Source organism: Pseudopipra pipra, chromosome 9, assembly GCF_036250125.1.
Source record: "Pseudopipra pipra isolate bDixPip1 chromosome 9, bDixPip1.hap1, whole genome shotgun sequence".
Lineage (NCBI taxonomy): Eukaryota > Metazoa > Chordata > Aves > Passeriformes > Pipridae > Pseudopipra > Pseudopipra pipra.
In genome coordinates this window covers 3,933,978-3,955,019 of record NC_087557.1, presented here as the reverse complement: position 1 = coordinate 3,955,019, position 21,042 = coordinate 3,933,978, and the positions used below count along the sequence as shown (strand labels likewise).

Sequence of the window (21,042 nt, the reverse complement as noted above, 5' to 3'; positions counted from 1 at the left end):
GTGTTTGTAATTTAAAGAATAATTAAAGATGTCCAGCGTAGGACACTGCTTGCGATGAGCCACGTGATGTCTGAGAGCTGAACCTGTATGTCCTAACTCAAGTCTGGACTGTGAATTTAAATGAAACCCCACAAAAGTTAATATTAACATCTGTCTGATGGTAACATGTACAAAAGGAGTCTCTCCCCAGAAGAGAAAGATACAGAATAACTTCAACCTTTGACAGAGAGGATGGAAGGAGGGAAAGAAAACAATTCCTCTTTCAGAGACTACTTAGGGAACAAATTTGTGACACGTGCTCACACTTCCCCATTAAAGGGCAAAAGAAAGAAGTGAACGTTGTGAAAAAGGATTTGCATGAAGCACAAGGCACTGCATCTCAGGCAGAGTCCCCAGCCAGCAAAGCCATCCCAAGGAACGCTGTCAGTGCCAGCTGTGTAGGGAGGCTGAAGCCCCGTCCTCCAGCAAGCCATCACAACAAGCACTTCATATTTTTTTAATGTCTTTTTATTCATTATGACTGTACCAGAGATCACTTCTCTTTCAAGTTCCAGATTGACTTTGGTTTTGTTTCATTAGGTGTGAATGCTGCCATACCAGACCACAGAACTGCCTGTTTCTGAGGTAAATCCCTTCCAAACTGAGCACGCAAAGTCTTATTTGTAAGCCTGCACAAGCAGCACCTCCAGCAGCTAGCCACTGTTCTGCAATTTCTTAAAAAAAAAAAAAAAATAAATTCTCAATTATTTTCCTTGCAAAAAAAAAAAAAAAAAATTAATTCTCACCAAAAGGTTTGACAGGACCAGGAAAAACAAAGGAAACAAAACCCCCAGAATGGCACACTCTTGCTTAGAGCAAAATCCTCTCCAGCTGACATTTCTGAAATGCCTTTTCTTTTTTTGTTTTCTCACTTCGTCATTAAAAGAGAAAATGAGCTGATATTTGCTATTTTTACCTCGACCACACTAGCACTGTTAGTAAACCGTGCTCCATCCTCACAGAGTGGCACAGAACTGCTGTGAACAATAAACTCCGATTTCAAAATTGCATCTTGAAGTCTCAAACCAACCCGCCAACGAGTCCAGAATATTTGCTTTAAATACAAAACACAAAGGCACTTTGGATTTTATAAACACAAAAGCAACCACCAAAGTTAGACTAAATTAATGAGCGTGTGTATTCCAGTTCCAACAGACAGGACAGTACCCGTCTGGCTTCACTTAGGAACTTGTTACAATCTATGCCTTATAAAAAGGTTTTACACATATGAAACACTCATATACCAGTGAGACATAAAATCAGGATGTAATCAAATCTCCACAGTTTTATGTACAAATCCCTCAGGACTTGAAGCTGCAAAACCGAACGTGAATAATTGCATCTATTTTCTAATAAAGACCATGTGCTTCGGGACACGAGAACACAAGTTTTCAAGAGCTCTGCATAATATTTTTGGAGGTATTTCTACTTCAAATAAGCAATCCAGTTAAGCAGAGATAAACATGCACACACATCAGTGACCTTGTTTAAACAATGCACCAATTATTGCGATAAATCTGGTTGCCAAATCTAAATATAGACTTTAAGGAAAAAACAATGAAGTTTGAGTAGGAGACAGCCTTCTCCTATTTACTGTTTACCTAATTATCCAAATGAATGTGCAGTTTGGCCTCTCTCCCCTTTTCAAGCAGCATGACCACTTTCCACTGGAAGCCAGGAGAGCTCTGGCTGTTACAGGAATCGCAGCGTGATCCGGCACATTCGATGCTCGGAGCGCACTTGGTGCAATTTCAAAGCTTGTCTCACAGTTTGGGTATGTGCACACTCCGCTTCCCCAGACAGCCCCATGCCTGACACAGGGCAGATAGGCACCACAGGACTGAGTCACTGCTGCACAAACAGGCTTTTAAAAAAAAAAAATTTAAAAAAAATAATTTTTTTCAAGTGAAGGCATGGGGGGAGGAAGAAAAATCCCATTCCAGACCCACTCTAAGTTTCCAATTTTGGGTGCTGAAGCAGGAAGCGAGGGGAAGAGGAGGAACAGGGCAAAAAGGAGGAGAAAGTTCTTTTATTCAGGGTTATATTTTTAGACTATTACTAATTTTGTTTTGTCACTGTGCTACAGAAGCCGGACCTGTGTGAATTAATGCAGCATTATCCTTTCTAATTTTTGCTAAGTCCAGGCTGCAGTCTTAACCTAATCTCCTTCCGTGGGACACGGCAGGGCACTCGCTCCCCCTGCCCTGCTGTGGCTCATGGCTTTCCAGCACAGATACTCCTGCCTGCAGCACACAGTCCCTCTTTCCCCAAACCACGCAGGAACACGGAGAGTTCACCCCTTTTGTGCTGGGGAGGGGGGAAAAAAAACCAACGTGCTGAGGACACTGAACCTGAAATGCTGATTTGTTTTGAAGCTCACCAAGGTAACGGATTTATGACCGTAACGTATGGGAAGGAACTCTGCTGAAATGCTTTTCCTCCTTGCTAAAAATATTCAGCACTTGAAGTGCCTTCGCCCTTCTTATCTATTGATATTTATAAAAGTAAGGCCCAATTTTGCTGGGCAGGCTGAGGCTGGAGGAGAGAAATCTGTGCCTACTGTTCCACGCTCTATTTTAGTCCATCACAGTTATGCATCCCATTTATTCTTGTTGTTCCAAAACAAGTTAAAACTAACTTGGATTTTTTTAACAAGTTTCTCTCCTCATGTCATTACGAAGGTTATTGTCAAACTATTTTTTTATTTCCTTTCTCGATGTTTGCACACCACGGGCCAAACCCATTTGCAACTTCCCTCCCTAAATGCAAGTTGCCACCCATAGATCAATTACACAGAAATACAATGACTTACAGTAAAGGAATCATTTGGGAAAAAACAAACATATGGAGCTCAACTTATTTATAAATATCTTCAAAAAGGATCCTGGAAACATCCCACCCCGGGCTGGCCATGCACGAGGCAGAAGTGGTGGGGAGTGGCAAGGGAAGAGGCAGACAGACAAGGATTTTATTTTTTGTCGCATTAAAGTTTTGTTTTCTTCTTTCCAGAAAAACAAGAAAGGCCAGGAAATCCTCAGAAATCGGCATTCCCAACACCACCTCATTAGATGCATGCAAGGCCCTCGCTTCCTGTTCCACACTAAGTGAGGATGGAGCAGGACAATGCCGACCTCAGATTTCACGGGAATGCTACAAACGGAGCAAAAGCCCCATAGGTCAACCCCACACAAAACTGGGGTTATACTGTTCGCTTCTATCCCATACTAATACATCCAGTTTTTAACTATGAAAACCCATATCAGGTCTTAGGGTCAGTAAGACTCCTCCTACACTTATCTCTGAACCAAAGATTAACTGGCCAAGGCTCCTGCAAAATAGGCTGTCCTGTTACCATCATCAGCTAGAAGAATTCTGGGGTAGAGATGATAGAAGTGAAGGACTGATGGAGGGAAAAGATCCCAAAGCTCAGAACAGCTCTCTCCCCACTTGCAACCCTGGTGTAGAGGGAAGGAGTGGGACAGGGATCCAGTTAGTGCTGCTCCTGCTCATACCAGGCATGGAAAGGTAGGAAAGGTGGTGGAACACACACAGAAATCTCCTTTCCAACCCATGCCTTGAGCTCCTGCTTTGGGGCAGCTGTGCCCTCATGAATCCCAACAGCAGAGTGAGCCACGAGCAGCTTCACACTAAAAGGTGCTGGTGCACAGGACTGACACACAACTTGGAGAGCCTGGAGAAGCTGTTGTGAGTTTACCACCTTGCTGTTGGCTTGATGTCCAGCAACAGAGGCCAAAACTCACCTCCCTGTATAAACACACGCAGGGGGACAACCGAAATCAAAACAAAAATCAAGTTCCTCCTGCCTGAAAAGCTGTCAAGCATATCAAGTCCTTCCTTTACCTTCCTGACTGTCGAAAAAACTGACAGAAGAAAACTGATTATTACTCTGGAATAAACTGGAATAAAGAAAAAAGGGATAAATCTGGGCTTATCTTCTTAAAATATAAACCCCTCAAGGAATATAATTTGCTGCAATTAAATACAAAAAGACAATCCTTGAGATAAGCCTGAACAAATCACCTTGAGAGTTTAATAAGCTGTGGTTTGGTTTTGGGGGATTTTTTTCAGTTCATTTATTAATGGTTTTTAACTGACCTGTCAAACCTACTTTGGAACTTCTCACATCCAGAGAACACAGGAGCTAGGACAGAAAGTGTGCAAGACAATCTGCCCATGGCAGGGGGTGAAACGAGATGAGCTCTACAGCCCTTCCAACCCAAACCATCCTAGGATTGTATAATATATTCATCCACCAGACACAGGGATGTCACCATGGGAAGCTGCACATCTGCCATCCCACTTTTGGACTTGGACTCCCACGGATCAGGAAGAAACACTTGATACCAAAGTGCTTAAAAAGAGCTGATAATGCTAAAGGTATTTACTGTCCTACAGTAAATACACTGTTGCTTTTACACTTCAGACAACCTTAATTGTTGATATCTAAAATAACCCTTTATACACTCTTTAGGTAAAAGAGTTATTTTAACAAGTTCTCTTTTGAGCCTTTCCTTTCTGGGTCAGTAAATGTTAGATACAGGCTGTATTTCCAATGCACAGAAGGCATGAGCTCTTCTCTCCCTGTTTTCTTACTTGCTTTGTTCCACACACAGATGATGTTCCCCAAGCAGCTGAGAAGTGGAATGCTCTGTTCCCAGAGCTGACACCGTGATTCACTGTGCATGCACAAAACAGGGTACAAGATCTCCCAACACTTTCCCCCCCAAATCCCAGCCATTTTGCAAACTTGCACTGTGCCTTAATTAAGCAGGTTTATTATCAAGTGAATAAAAATCCACATTTCCTGCCAAACCACTAAACCACATTCAAACCGTGGAACACACACCCATTTTAGCATGTCTTGGTGGTGTGGGTGGAAATTCAGGTACACGGAGACCAGCTTTGCAAAGCTGCAATGGTCAGCTCGGCAGAAGGATAATTAAAGCCTGTCAAGTGCAGGGAGAATCAACTCAACATTTATTGGATCACAGAACTACAAGCAAAGACCAACAAATCCCAAGCTCGCTGCTCCCACCAGGCTGCTGTGGTACCCCAGGGAAGCTCTGGCTCTGAGGAGACCTTGTGGGAGCACTTTGGTGTTCTAAGCTGTTAAAAACCTTTCACTTGGGTGACTCTGGATTTACAGCTCCACGGTTTCAAGTGGCTCATCCAAGGAAAGTGTAAGCAAAGGTGGGAGGACACAGATACCTCTTAAACTGACTTTCTTAATGAAATCAGTCTGCAGTGGGATTTCAAGTCTACAGGAAGTTTTCCAGAAATAGTGCATGATTTATACTGAGGTGATTGCACATCAATTCCTTATTCGGAATCTTTGCCACATTCACTGGGGAAAAAAAGGTTGGGTTTATTTCTGTCCTCCATTCTTCTGCCCTACTGGGCTTTTTCAGTTACTTTTCCCACTCACTCTCCTCTGCTCTTCCCATGCAACAACTATCAAACACAGCCAATAGATGGATTAAATCACACAAGCCTTCCTGTTGTATCCACTGTTTTTTTCACAGTTGAATAGCCCATAGCCATTCCATTCCATTTCAATTTATTGTATTTTAAGAGATTGAATATCACTGAATTGAACAAAAGAGATCACCCACCTGGACCCCTGCTTTCAATCCATTTTTAGAAGTCCTTCTTATAATCACAGCTCTAGACTATCAAATGAATCACAGTTCAGTAAATTTAACAATGCCAAAAATATCTATTCTAACATCAATATACATTTTCTTTTTTTTTTTGAAGTTGACAATGAGAGGAAAATTAAAATACAAGCTGCAGCTCTTTTACCTTTAATATCTCTAAATGTTGTGCTACACAGATATTAAGGAAATTTCTGAATGAACCAGAAGGTGGCAATTTCGGGGTAATCCCACCAAAGCCAGGGGGAAGGGAAATCACTGCTTTCACATTCTTTTCCTATTATTAAATGCAATACAATTAAATGCAAGCATTCCTAGCAAAAGAACTGAAACCAATCACCACAAACTACACTACAGGGAAAATTAGGCAGAATTTATGCAGCAATACAAAAGAGAGTAGTGACACACAACACAATTTCTCACTAAAGGAGGAATAAATGGGCATTTACAGCTCAGAAATTTAGAGTCAGAAACAAAAGGGGAAACAAGACAGAGAGGAAGGGGAAGGGAAGAGAAGGAGCATGTGTTTATTATCTCAAGATCTTAACTCCAGAGATTCCAGAGGGAGTCGAGAAGCAGCAAAGAGATTCCAGTGCTGCTGCTTCTGACACAGACAGGTCTAATGCTGCCATTACCTGGCCTTACACAGTCGAGGACTGATGGGCAGCTCTTGAAATCTGACAGCTAGAAAGCTGCAATTTAGCAAGAATAGTTATTTTGAGCACTTAGTCTGGAAAAAGCTGAATTTAGCTCAGAGAAGAACTAGCTGCTGCCTGTGATTGTCCCAGAAAGTACCTGACGACGGCAAAAGTTTCATACAGGGACTTTTAAAGCTTTAAAATCTACAGACACAAGCAGGAAATTATTGTCTGTATTTTTTCTGACCAGCCTAATTATAACTTTCAGCCCTGAAGTAACCTCCAGCATTCACAGAACTCATTTTAAATTCACTCTTCCCTCTAACCTAAACTATCATCTCATTTGTTATCTCCTCTTATGTCCTACTAAGACTGGAAACCTCATATCCAAAACTAATTCTCTCCTTTACTGTTATTGGGTAACAAACCTCAGGATTATTAATTTAATCATGATAACAACAGAATACACTGACAAGTGAACCCAAATACTTCCAGTGGTTACATCAGTAGTAATAATTGGTGTTTTGTCATGTCAGAAAGTGACTGCAGATTTACCTCCCCAAAGAAAAGTGACTGGATTCCCTTCATCAAGAGGAGATACAGAGATATAAAGAACAGGAGAAAGGTTACATTTAATATCAGGTATCCTCAGAGAAAATATGATTCATTGACAAAGTGATTTATTACTAACTCAACTTTGCTTTTTAGAGGTTAAAATCTTTTCGTTGTTTAAAGAAAATGAAAAGTAAAAGATATATTAAGTTCTCAGCAAAGAGAAATAGGAACTTATACACATTATTTAAGAATTTGTACTTTACACAACTCAATTTCCTCTCCCACCTGCAATTATCTGTCCGCAGAAGAAATAACACACAACGTCCTGTGCCTGCCTAGGAGGTTCATCAGAACAATGAATATACAAGGCAATGACACATTATTTGGGGGGGGGGAAAGAGAAAGAATCTGTTTGAGAACATTAAAAGCTTTTCTGCAGACAGGATTCTGATGGCTCCATGACAGCAGAACGAAGCATTGCTAAATGCAAACCAGATTCAGAGTATTTCTGACACCTGCACTGCAAGATAGTCATTAAGCGAGATGCTTTTGTTAGTAAATACATTTTAAACATGTTCACTTGAACGGGCAGCATAAATGTCACTGCACTCAGGTGATTAGATCAATCCTGAAGCTCCCTCAGCCGTGGGTTCTGATGTGACAGCTCAGGGGTACCACCTTTAAGAGCCACACTATTTTATGTAAATGTGAAGGTCCCTGACACATCACCCTCAGCACTCTCAGATGGAAGATATTCCTCTTGCTCAGATAAAACCCTCCCAGGTACCTGAGACTCCTGCTACTGCCATTACTTACCTGCCAACAGACAGCAACTTTTCAGATGGTGCAACCATTAAGGCTGTTACTTTGCTGCTATTTGAGAGCTTTGATGTGACAACTTTAACTTTCACTTAACAGCCTCTCGCCTTCGCCGCCATCCTGCACAACCTCCAGGTGACATGGCAGCACTTTGTGGAGATGCAGCTCCAGCAATGGGCATCACAGTTAGAAAACAAAGGATATTGCTTAGCTAAGTCCTTCTCTGCAAGCTTTTGCTGCTTTGCTATTCTTTAAAGTGTTGAGTTTTCCATCCAGTCTGCATTTTTATCCTTTTTAAGGAAAACAATGGTGTTAAAGAACAACCAGTTTCAGTTGATTTATAGGGCGCAGCTCAAGCTCATTTCAGTTTATCTCCAATTTAAAACGTGGCTTGCATTTCCTCCTGCAGCCATACACCAGCAGACAGGCCAGCTAAAGAGTGTTTCAAAGTAGCAGGGATCTCAGGAGAGGAGAGATAAATACAACAGTATTTGTTAGGCTGGCAAAATGCCATTTGCCGACTTTGACCATGACACTTTATAACCTTTTTGGTTTAAATAAAGATCAAAAGCTCAGGATGTTGAGTTTCACCACCACTTCATGAAGTGCTCACAAGTTCCCTACCGTAACTAACCTTAAACATATTTATACATTAATAGGAGGCATTAAAAATATTACTTGAAATATTACATTGTATTAAAATATGACGTTATATGGGGGTCGTTCAAAATCCAGCTGTCTCAAAGTATGTAGAATATTCATCTCATCTGTTCTTATACAAAAGTCACCACTTAGAAGTTCCTTCTAAAGACTGATGTTGTTTCATTAATCCTGAAATCTCTAAAAGCTGCTGTGAGTTGTCCATGGCTAACCAAATGCATACATTTGGACCCCACAAACCCAAAATCACTTTCCGATTTCCTCCAAGTAATTATCGCCCCAGCAACTAAGAATGAAAGAAAATATTATTTTTAATGGCATGAGAAGAGTTAATAAGGAAGAGTGGCAATCAAACACAGACTCTACGTTGTAAAGACAAAATGCTCATCCAGCCTCTTCTGCAGCAGTTTTTCTGCCAAAAAAAAGTGAGAACACAGAGTAAGGTGTAGAACTGTATCCTCGCTGCTCCCCTTACTATAAACACTGGAAAATAAATACTGTAAGTATCTTCCATGCTTCTTTCTAACGTTTCCTTCCTGTGCCATTTCTTTTTCCATCTGACCGCTCACTGCAGTGTTCATTCTGTCCATGGTCTAGTAGGAAGATCTGGGCAGCAGGCTGAGATTACAGAACCCAGCACCAAAATTTCCCAAATGAAGAAACCAAACTGGCTTCAAGCCCACGCTTTCCACAGGACAGAATGAGTGCCTGTATTTATTTATAAACCCTATCCAAGTGCTTTTCCCAATAGGTTCTACCTTCCCACCAGCTGTGTTTCATCTCATTCTCCCAGCATCCTCGACTTCCTAACATCCTGCAAGTATTTAAAAAAAATGCATTTAACACACCTTTCCATGGCATAAATAATAAGATTTAAGTAAAAAAAAAAAACCTAACCAACACAACACAACTCTGCAGGGATCCTGAAATCATGCTGAAAATTATAAAGCCAAAACTTTTTACATGTTACCCTCCTGGCCATGTTTCCCTCAACAAAGAATTGTGCTTTCAAACACTGATAGGCTAAAACTTCTCTGAAGAAATCTAAGCAAGGTAAATGTATGTTCTAGTCACTGCAAGACTTGCCTATAAAAAAAACCCCTCTGTTAATTCTCAGACTGCCTTTTTTTTTAATTGAAATTTCAACTGAAATAATTCCCTTCTCCTTATCTCTGAAGCAAGTAAAAGGGGCCTACAAGGGACTTGGAGAAGGAATTTTGACAAGGGCGTGTAGTGATAGGACAAGGGGGAATGGCTTCAAACTGAGAGAGGGCAGGGTTAGATGGGATGTTGGGAAGGAATTCTTCCCGGTAAGGGTGGGGAGGCCCTGGCACAGGTTGCCCAGAGAAGCTGTGACTCCCCCATCCCTGCAAGTGTCCAAGGCCAGGTTGGAGGGGGCTTGGAGCAACCTGGGATAGTGGAAGGTGTCCCTGCCCAGGACAGGGGGTTGGAAGGAAATGATCTTTTAGGTCCCTTCCAAACCAAACCATTCTAGGCTTCCATGACATTTAATTTCCCTCACTTTCTTACTGTAAAGACTGGTTAATTTATCCAGTGTCCCAGGCTATTTACAGAGAGATCAAGGACATCTCTACAGTTTCCTGTATTTGTCACCCCACATCTGTCACAGCATAACCAAGGTGAATACTCTGTTTCAAGTCTTAGCTCCGTTTTTCCTAGAGGCAGAAATTTCTGAGAAATCTTGAGTGAGTGAAAACAGACCTGTATGTTTGGGCTAGAATGGAATAACATTGGACAACAAGACCTTCCCAGAGAAGGACAATGCAATACTTGCCACATCCAGTCCACAACTTCTACACAAGAGATGTGCTTGTGCCTGAACTGTCCCCTCCACAAACACAGAGCTGCAGCCCCAGGAGAGAAAGGCAGAAGCCAGTAATTCACCCTGAAGTCCTAATTTCCAAGAACAACCATTCATTAAAGTTCACACATTGAACAAAACTGGCACTTGCGCAAACTTCACCACATGTGGCTCAGGTTGTACCCTCCAGCCTTTATCACAGCCTGGAGCACGGAAATTGTCCTGCTTGGGGAGGGTGGTTTCAGTCTCCAGTAACTCACTTAATCAGTCCTAATTAGCCCGAGTCATTGAAGAGCCTTCTGCCCTATTAAAGATTCATTCCCTCAGATATGCCACTGCAGAAATTGTTTCCTGCTGAGGCAGTCTCTGATGTCTGCTCTGCAGAGGAGCAGCACCAAGAAGGGCACTTGCACCAGCAAGACACAAGGCTAATAAAATCAATTCTTGAAATTTGAGACAGCCTCCCAAAACCAGTCACCGGGTATGCGTGTAATCACACTCCATAATTATTTTAATTTGCACAATTAAGAGCTGGATAAACACCATAAATTTAAATGAAAAACCCCAGGCACTGGCTGGTGCTGCTACTGGAATATTTTAAAATCCAAAATATCCAACACAGCTGACGACAATTTCGGCAACCATGCAACACAAGAGCACCTTACTGAAATCCAGTTAGATACTTGCCACCAAACCAAAAGAATAAGAACAAAGCAATGAAATAGTTTTTCCTACAGCTCATTAGCACTGTTTTCTTCACAACCTCATCTTTTGGTAGAGTCGCAACCGACACAATGGTTTAAATGCTCCTGAGATGCCCGTCTCCTGCAAGCTCCCCTCTCCCCCAAAAACATCCCACAACAAAAGCCACCCTATTTAGAGAGACTGCTGCTGTTACAGAGCCAGGCTACAGCAGAAATCCCAGGGCAGGCTAAGGAACAGACTTCAAACACACATTCCTCTGGATAAACATCTTGTCCATGGACAAAGGTTTTGGCATTTCCAGGCTGCCATCTCACACTGGAGATCAAAGATGAAAACAACAGCAGCACCCACCACCTCTCTGCCTGCATTTCTCCTCCCAGGCACCCAAACCAACCCTGGGAGCAGTTATCTTTCCCATCAGGCAAGATGCTTCTCGTACTCACCACTCCACGTCTTTGCCTGCACCAGCACCTTCCTCACCAGGCTTGCCATACTGGAATTTTTACCCGTGTTGTCTAAACCTGCTCAGGGCCAAACCAGGGGGAAGAGGTAAAAAGGGACGCCTGCATCTCGTCCCTGCTCCTCCAGCAGCCCCGTGGCTTTTGCTACTAAGGCTGCTCAGCATCTGAAGGAACGAGGCTGAGCACACACACACACACACACGCGTGCATGCACACGCACAGGAAGCTTGGAACTGAATCAGGATTAAAGGGACTGACTTCCTTCTTCATGCTCCAGTATCTCGGCTGTAAACAAGCCCTGCACGTTAGCTAAGCCAAGCCGAAAAGTCCAGCAGCGAAGGACAAAAGCAGGGAGTGGCTCCGGCAAGGAATAACTATTTTAAATACACAAATATCTTCCCATCAGATTAAAACTGGGCTTTTAAATTAGGCAAATTCTGAGGCCATTGTTGGGACAGGGTAACTCAAGACAAACAGGAGACGCTGCTTCCTCCTCTGGAGAGGGCTTCTGGATTTCCAGGACGAAGTGTCCCATAAGCATTCCAAGCGTTTGGGCAAAAGACTCGAAAAGTGTTCATGGCACTCCAGGGCTGGAAGGCAAAGAAGGGAGAGACAGATGCAGAAACAAGCCCCAGAGGAGGCACCAGCAGCTACAACTGCTGCACCTTGTGGGAGTAATGGTAGGAGTCATGGGGAAGCAAGGGATGGCTGGGTCAGCCCACGTGTCAGCCAGCCCCCGACTCTCCAGGAACAAGCTTTGCCTGGCTGGAATGTGTGTGTGTGTGTGTCTGTCTGTCTGTGTGCAGGGGTCAAACACATCCTCCCCAGGTGTGTTTCATGCACAATCTGCTTGTGTTCTGGGAGATCTCCACCTCACCACACACGGCCTCAGGCTCCCTCGGGCTCCTTTAGTCTCCAAGGGGTTTTCCCCACCATTCTGAGGCATTTACCTCATGGCAGCTCCACCTCTGAGCACACAGAACACACCAGCAGCGCGCACCAGGCACACCACCAAACCCTTCTGCACAGATCCAGAGGGCTCTAACATTTGCCCTGTTGCTGGCAACAAAAGCTCTCTTGTCACAGACTGTCCCTCTCCTGATACACTAATGAAGTACTGCCTGACATCTGTGGTAAAGGCTGAGTGAGGAGAAAGCCAGCATTGGGCAATCCTTAGCCCCAAGGTGGTAGGTAACAAGTGCCTCTCTGAAACAGCTGCCATCCTATGCCTTTTCAGACATGTTTTTTATTTATCTTTCTATCAAAGACCACTTATCTTATAAAAGACCTTTATTACATCTAAACTGAAGCACAGAAAGTGCTGCAACTATTCAAACATTCTTCTTATTATCACCTTGCAAAGCTGGCTACTAAAAGATTCTCCATTTTTTCTTACTCTCTTAATAAGGCAACAGCAGATTCCATTGTCCTCCCCTCCTCTTTCCACCTCGTCTTTCAAGAAATCCAATTCTTACAAAAGTAAAGTACGATCAAACTGCTGCTATCCCTTCAGGTAAGTGTGAGATCAAGGGGCTGGGGTCAAAAAAGAAACAGTGCTGCTCTCAGAATCAGAAAGTTCACAGGAACCTTTCCAGGTGCACTGGACGAGGTTCACAACAATCCTGTCCATAAGAGAAGTCCAACTGCAGAGAGGCAGGGGAGCACAGGACAAGCAGTGTGCAAGCTCAGCAGCCTTCTGCCAAAGGGCTCCTTCTCCTTGTTCCACTGTCCAAGCTTGAGCAGCAACACTTCATTACAGAAAGAGCTGCACACAGTTCAAACCTTCATTGCCATTAACCAGGAACAAGCTGCCAGCACATAAGAGTTGGACTGAGAAATCATCCCTCTGTCTTTGCTCCCCTTCACTTGACTGGGTTTGGGTTGAAAGGGACCTTAAAGATCATCTCATTCCAACCCCCTGTCCTGGGCAGGGACACCTTCCACTATCCCAGGTTGCTCCAAGCTCTGCCCAATCCTGGACACTTGCAGGGATGGGGGAGTCACAGCTTCTCTGGGCAACCTGTGCCAGGGCCTCCCCACCCTCACAGGGAAGAATTCCTTCCCAACATCCCATCTAACCCTGCCCTCTCTCAGTTGGAAGCCATTCCCCCTTGTCCTGTCATTCCAGGCCCTCGTAAAAATTCCCTTCCCAGCTCTCTTGTAGACCTTTCAAGTACTGGAAAGGGCTCAGTGGTCTCCCTGGAGCCTTCTCTGCTCCAGGCCGAACAACTCCAGCTCTGTCAGCCTTTCTTCACAGAAGTGCCCCAGCCTCTTCTCCAGATCATCTTCATGGTCCTTCTCTGGACTTGCACCAGCAGGTCCATGCCCTACTTACAGGGGAGAGTCTTGTGTAGCCCAATAGAGCAGCCAACTGACTCAGTACAAGTGTCCATGTTATGCACACATCCACTGAAAGACGCTCAGAATTTAATTCAAGTGTAATGAAATCACTGCTGCAGTACAAAACATAAATCACTTCTTTAATACCCGTCAGCCAAAGAAGGCTTCACATTAACACTCTCGACTCTGCCAAGTACTGAAACAACTACCACATGAATATTAACAGGGGTTCCTTGGCAGGATGACGGGATTGTCACGGGGAATCTCAGGAGACGCAGCAAGACGCCTCAAATTTGTATCAGTGAACAGAGCAATTCCTTCGGGCAGCAGAGGCTCCTCAGCCTGGCTATGAGGGGGTTCCACATAGTAAAAATAACAAGCCCCAGGATGAAACTCCTCGGGAGCAAGGAAAAGAAAACGTGGCTGCTTCCAGCAGCAGCGCTCTGAGGAATCACAGCCCCTCGTGCTTCAGAAAGGGAAAAATGCGGGGGCAGCTCTGCTGCTTCCCACACCCCATAAGGGGGAGAAAAATGGGCTTGAATGTGGGATCTGTTTAAGGTCAGTCAAAAGAAGAGTCTGGTCAGTTGACCCCTTGAAGGGGTTTTCTGGGATAAACCAACACCGTGACATACAGAGATGGGACCGAGGAGAATGGAGAGCAGCACACAGGCTTCAGACCAGCAAAGCTGTGCTCAAACTCTTCCACTGGCTTCCACTATCAACCCCACTTCCCCAATAGCTGGGGCTTTCACCTCTTACACATCAAATTGAACAGTATGTTTTACACTTCTGTGGTGAAAGCTGATTACAGCTCCTCAGCTGGCGGCCCCAGAAACACAAGGAATCATGCAATTCCCTGAGGTGAGCTTAGGATTTTGGCTCTCCTGGCAGCCAAGACTTGCAAACAATCTTCAAAGGTTTAATGCTTTAAACTAAAGTTTCACCAGCAGCACCTTAAATCTAGACACTGTCCCCCTAGCTTGCCATGTGACTATGGACAGTCACAGTAAAAACTGGTTCCTAACAAGGAATAAATACAAGGTCAATGATACTTTTAATGTTACATATAAACCTAGTAATTAGAATTTTTGTTTCAATTACAAATATACTCAAACCCAGAGAGATTATCACCTCGGGTATTTAGGATCCCAGGATATATTTTAAGCTTGGGATCCACATATTCATGATACACGATTCTGGACCAAGACATATACAGAGGGTGTTGTGATTTCAGGTCACATTTGTTCTAAGGATCCACCAGCACCTCTGATTTTACAGGCTTTACCAAAAAGGAAGGACATCCTCTCCCCACCCTTAAATAAAGCTGCTTCTGCAGACTCTTAAAAAAAAAAATAAAGAAGAAAAAAAAAGAAACAAGTTGACACCCAGCACAGTGACCTGATGTTTTCCACGCTTTTGCCCTCTGATAAGCACAAAAATGCCTTCTGCTGGGCGTTTTCCCTGTTAACCTTCCTGAGTAAAACCATTAATGCTTGGAAGAGAACAGAACCTAATGCAGTAGGTAATGATACTAAATATAAGCAGTGAATCAAATCACTTTGTTTCTCGGGCATTCAGCTTAACGAGATGTTTCAGAAGTTCAAAAACCACAGTCCCCGCCTGTGCAGACCCCAGGACAGCTGATCATTCCTCATTTTTATGGGGTTTTTTGGGGGGTTAAGTGAAATGTATTCTTCAAAATGGAGTTTAACAGAACTCTGTGAAACAGATGCAGTTCAGCAGTTGCTGTTAAAAAAACTCATCATCAGTGACCACCTAACAAAACGTTCTTACAACTGGCCTAAGTAAAGAGAAAGGAGGGACAGAAGAAAGCACACAGGGCAGGGAGCGTCCAGGACACTGCTGTGATTCCTTTCAGATCGCTCCTGCCACGGGTTTGGCAACAAAACCATGGAATCACAGCATGCCCTGTTCAGGCAGGACAGATTAACCTGGCTTGGATGGTCATGCAATGGGGAATCTGCTCCCCAACTCCTCCAACTCCAGCAGAAGGACAAGAAGAGTCCAAGTGTTCAACTGCCCTTGGAAGCCAAGGCTCCAGACTGGCAAAGTGACAAAGCCAGCAGGAGATGCTTCCCACTGTGCAAAGGACAGTGGGAGGCTGCTTTTGAAACAGATAAATACACACTTGTCAAAAGGAAGAGATTAAATATCTAATGGACAAGTCAATGGAGGAAATCAATGGTGCATTAATAGTTTCGATCAAAGTATTTGCAGAGTCTGCATTCAAAGACTCTCTTTGTGACAAAAAAACAAAAAACAAACGATCAAAAAACCCCAAACACACTACAGATCAAAGACCCTTATTATTCAAAAAAATAGGAAGCTATATATTTAAAGTTTACCTCTTCAGATAATCACCAATTCCCGACCTCCCACCCCAGCAAATGATGTCCAATCTGGAAAAAATCATTTGACTGAAAAATTCAACTTTTTAAGCCTTTTCAGTGCCACATCTGTCTGCAGATAAACTAGGAATTAAGATAGACAAGGAAAAGAGCACTGAGACTACATGGGAGATCGCTATAAATCTGTCTCCAGAGATAGTCTTCATTTGGGAGCAGAAGTATATTTATTTTCTATGTTTAAATGCCAATACCAGTTCCATGTCTCTGGTTTGCTTTAGAAAAATTTAAAACACAGGAAATTATCATTAACTGCAGGCAGCAATAATGCTGCTGTGACTGATACAGGACATCTATAGCAAGAGGGGAGGAGGGGGGGTGTGGGGAGAACCACATACATTTCCAGAAATGTGCTGATGAAATGACAGATTGTCTCCTTGAATCTAAGATATCAAAACCAAATGTCTCTAATAACTCTTGATAGGACAAAAAAACCCAACAAAACACTGCAAAGAAGTCACAAACATGGAGTCACCCTTTCCTGCAGGATGAATTCTCTAAAATACAGCTCAATACTTTATCTGGATTTCTACTGCCTGCAAAATTGAACTTAACAGCAGCAGCTCTTCAAGTTCTCAGTACAGAGCTCAGCTCCTCCTTCCCCAAACAATCAAGTTCCCCATGGCTGTGGGCTCTGAACACACGTGGCACAGTCCTCACTGAGGTTTCCAAGAGCTGTTTTCTCTCAGCTCTTTCAAACCTCAGGCTCCTTCCCCAAATCCGGTCTCCCTTTCTTCCCCAGCAACCTACATCCTCTGGAAGAAGTCCCCTTCTCCCTGCAGCTTCTCTTACCCATGTTTGCACATTTCACAGTGGGAAAGAAGAGAAGGAGAAAAGAAGAGGACAGGAAGACAAGGTCAGGTCCTTTCACTCACTCAGAGCGAGTCAGCAGAGGGGATCTCATGTCTGTCCTCAGAGAAGCAGTTGTGGGTGTCAGCAGGGCAACACAGAATCCTAGAAAAGATTAGGCTGGAAGGGACCTTAAGGCTCATCTTATTCCAGCTCCCTTGCCAGGAGACCTTCCACTAGACCAAGTTTCTCCAAGACCCCTCCAACCTGGCCTTGGACACTTCCAGGGATGGGGCAGCCACAGCCCCTCTGGGCAACCCGGGCCAGGGCCTCACCACCCTCACAGGGAAGAATTTCTTCCTAATATCCAATCCAAACAGACTCTCCTTCAGCCTAAAGCCATTCCCCCTTGTCCTATAAGCAATTATCTATCTCCACACAAAACCTGCAAGGACGAGGCAAAAAAATCCCCCCAAAATACAGTCTACACAGTGACAAGTGTTTCTCACCTCTGACACGACATTCTCTATGAGCAAATTAACTTTGCTGAAGTTCATCAAGTATTTTAAGGTGCGCTCAAAAAAAGGAGAAAATAGAGTGAGGTTTTAATTTCTGTCAACCAAAGGTTTGGATAAGGAAGAATTTGCAGATTGTTCTCTCCTCTCCCACTGCCCTCCCTCCCTTGGGAGACTGACAATTGTCTGCATAAATGTGCAAGGAAAGACATATTAAAGATTGCTTTTGTGCTGCAATTTGAGCCAGACAAAAAAAAAAAGAAAAAGAAAAGACAAGAAGCTAAATTCAGAAAATGGGAAATCTGAACCGAAAGATGAAAAAGAACCGTGCAAACTGCCAGTGAAGGGGGAAAGGCTTTGTGGCTGACACACAGCCCCTGTGCCAGCCTGGCACATCTCGGCCACAAGGAGCTTTCAGCGGCCTAATTGCCTCCCTTAACTGCTGAGTGAATAACCCAGCACCCGGACAAACAGGAAATCGTTGGGAAGCGAACAACAAACAGCCAGTGGCTCATTCTGCAGGTTAAGGTGCTTTTAAATGAAATGAACTATTAAGAGATCACAGCTTCCTAATCAAACCACGTGTTTGAAAGATGAAGGGAGGAAAGAAGAGGGAGGTCAGGGAGATCGAGGATGGGAAGCTAAAGTAAGATGAGGTATCTACAACGGATTAAATGGGGTGAAAACAGAAGAAATGTGTGCTTGGGTTAGTCTTTACATACTTGCATGGTCCTTACACAGGACTCTGCAGTCCTTGGCCCAATGCAAACAGATGCACATCAGCTGGAAATGGACACGGCATCTCTCTAGAAAAATAATTCTGGGATGTGTATAAGAGACAGGAGTGGACTTCTATAACCCTGTGTTCAGCACAGGGAGGAAATGCTGTTGCACCTGCACAACATCCATCTCACTTCTGATCCCTGTTACCACAGGACTGTTCCCAGTTCTTGCCACTGGCTCTGCAGGGAGGTGAGATTAATGATTTTGTTGCCAGCACCAGTGCAAAGAAAAATACATCAGAGCTCAGCCTCCCCTGCACCTCTTGTTTTAGAGGAGGATTTCCAGCCAAAGGATGCTAAAAAGACAAAAGAGCAAGTGTTTCCTCACCCAGTTTACTTGCTGGTGTGCCACAGAAAGAGTACATAATTCATTAGTATGCTAATAAATTTCCTATTTTATTGCAGGATACTGCCAAGGCAAAATAGAAAAACTGCTATTACTCTGTTAGTGAGCTACCTTATCTTTATAAATAACCAAACATGCAGTTAACTGACAGTAATTGCAGCTTTGGCTGCTCTGCAAGGTAGAAGAGACTCAAAGGTATCCATTTCCCTCCTTCTCAGTCACCCCCTGGTGATATCAAATTTACTCAGTGCAGCTCTATTGGTAATTCTTGAGGTCTGGAATAGGTTTATTGCAGGTGCCAATTCGATAAGAGGAGGATGCAGATATTAATCTTTAACATAAGGGTTTTCTTTACCAAGAAGTTCAGCCAACTAAAACAACCCTTTAAAAAAAACCCAAAAACCAACCAAACAAACAAAACCCAAAAACAAAAACCAAAAAAACAAACAAAAAACCACAAAAAAACCACAAAAAAACCCACAAAAAACCAAACAAAAAACCAACAAAAAACCTAAAAAACCAACCAAACAAAAAACACACACAAAACAAACAAACAAACAAACACCAAAAAAGACTTTCTTTAACCCAGGACAATTTTTCTTCCTCTCACCTGTTGGAAACGGTTCTTAAAATACTAAAATACCGCCCTAAGTCTTAAGCCTAAGTACTAAAATTGCAAGAGGTATGAGCCCTTTTGCCTCCCCAGCTTGTCACCTTTCCAGGGAACTGCACCCTTGAGACAGCTCGTGGCCACCAGACAGTTTGTCCCCCCTAAAGGAAGGGGTCCTACGCTCTGTGCAGCTGACCCCAGTCACTCCTCAGTACTGGAGCATTCCTCTACCTCCCATCCCTCAGTAACAGGGACTACTGAGCTCCAGAGCCAGCAAAAGAGCAATACAGATCCTGGTGGCAGCAGGCTGTGATACTGTTTAGGTGTATTATGTACTCAATAAACAGAACCAACCCCAAAAGGCACCGTGGACTTGCGGGAGAGGACAGTGTGGAGCCACTCTCCACCTGGAGTGGTCCTGCCAGTAGGAATTTACAGTGTGGGAGGCCAGACTGCTTAGGTCCTCCTGGAGAACAGCAACAGAAACTTGCTGGTCTCTGCCTTTCTTTCCCAGGATCTCCCTCTCCCCCCATCACAGACCAGACACGTTTAATGGCTGTGAGCGCGTAAGAGATTGGACCTTTGCTGTTGGCTGCCAGAAACCCACTCTCAATCCCTAAACTTGAGCACATCTGTAAGGAAAACAGAGTTTAGAACTGCACGAGAATCTTGTAATTTGCTCTCCAAAATAACCCTAAAAGCCCATGGCAATCCACGGGCAAAGGAACGCTGTTTTCCCTCAAATGAGCATTTCGATCCCAAGTCATCCCGGGAATCAAAACTACCCTTTTTGAAAACTCATGGATTTACACATTGGCTGTGTGAAAGCCTGAATGTGCAGTTTAATGGAGCAATTGTTTTTCCTTTAGCAGAAGAGAAAGGCAGTTTTTGTCAATTGTTTCACACAACTCTTCCTCATCAGTTTTCCCAGGGAGATCTTTACATGAGCACACACACACCTCTGCCACGGGGCAGGCACTTGTATGTTAGAGTAGGTGAGAGAAAAAAAAAGCTACAAGGCATAGTAGCCCAAAAAAAGCAAATTATATCTTCACACTAGATTCCAGCCATGCTACTGGATGAAAATGTGGGAATTTCCCTTATGCCTGTAGTCCTGGGCTTTTGCTTGAACTACAATTAGAGGCTACCAAGCAAGAAGAAAAACCACTTACCTTTCTCTTTTTCCTCGTCTTGAAATGTTTGTCTGGAAAGGGTGAAAAAGCACGAAGCAGGGTGTTAATTTTACTGCAGAAATTGGAAATATCTTTAAGAGCAACAGTTGCCTTTGTTTATTGAAGCAGAGTTGATCCAAACACTTACTTGTTGCTTTCTTGCGAGTGTAACCGAGTCAACAGTCAGCTGAAAAACGTCAGGGTGCAGCTGATGTTATGCCAAAGTTGCTCAAGTTTTTCTAGGAGGGGGGTAAGTCAGGCATTTGACAGGCTCTTTTGGACTGCAACCAGGGGAAGCAATAGGCAGCCAAAAGTTTAGCTCCCAAGAGACAAGCCTTCCCCACTGGCATAAAATAGCTCTGGGATACCATTTTCGTGCAAGGCAAAAGGCACCCCGGACCCCCAAAGCGTGGTTTCAAAAGCTAATTCACCACTGGCATGTCAATGACCAGCTAGAATCATCTGTGCAAAATGGTTTTATGTAGAATGACTGTTTGAAGGGAGCAGGGGAAGGGTGAGTGATACCCACAAATGCTCTTTTTACTCATTTTACTGTCCCAAATAAAGTACAAACTTGGAAGTTGAGTGGGGGGACAGCAGAGATTGTGCCTTTGGCACAGAGAGAAGAGAAGGGAGAAGGCTTGGCCTCAGTGGCAGCTGCTGCAAACCTTTTTAATTCTCCCACAGA

At 43.6% G+C, this 21,042-nt stretch overlaps 1 protein-coding gene across 5 annotated transcripts in view; it reads right to left on the bottom strand.

Moving 5' to 3' along the window:
• Positions 1 to 21,042, bottom strand: part of RASAL2 (RAS protein activator like 2) — a 164,917-nt gene that overhangs the window by 115,361 nt on the left and 28,514 nt on the right. The window contains exon 1 of one of the 5 annotated variants that reach the window (XM_064664163.1): positions 20,355 to 20,703. The exons of 3 other annotated variants lie outside the window; for them this stretch is intronic. Coding sequence is in view for 1 of the 2 variants with exons in the window: in XM_064664162.1 (XP_064520232.1) it covers positions 11,357 to 11,405 (49 nt within the window). In the remaining variant the exon portion in view is untranslated. Of the gene's footprint in view, positions 1 to 11,356; positions 11,568 to 20,354; positions 20,704 to 21,042 lie in introns of those variants that run through there. One more of the 5 variants, XM_064664162.1, reaches the window with a different exon arrangement.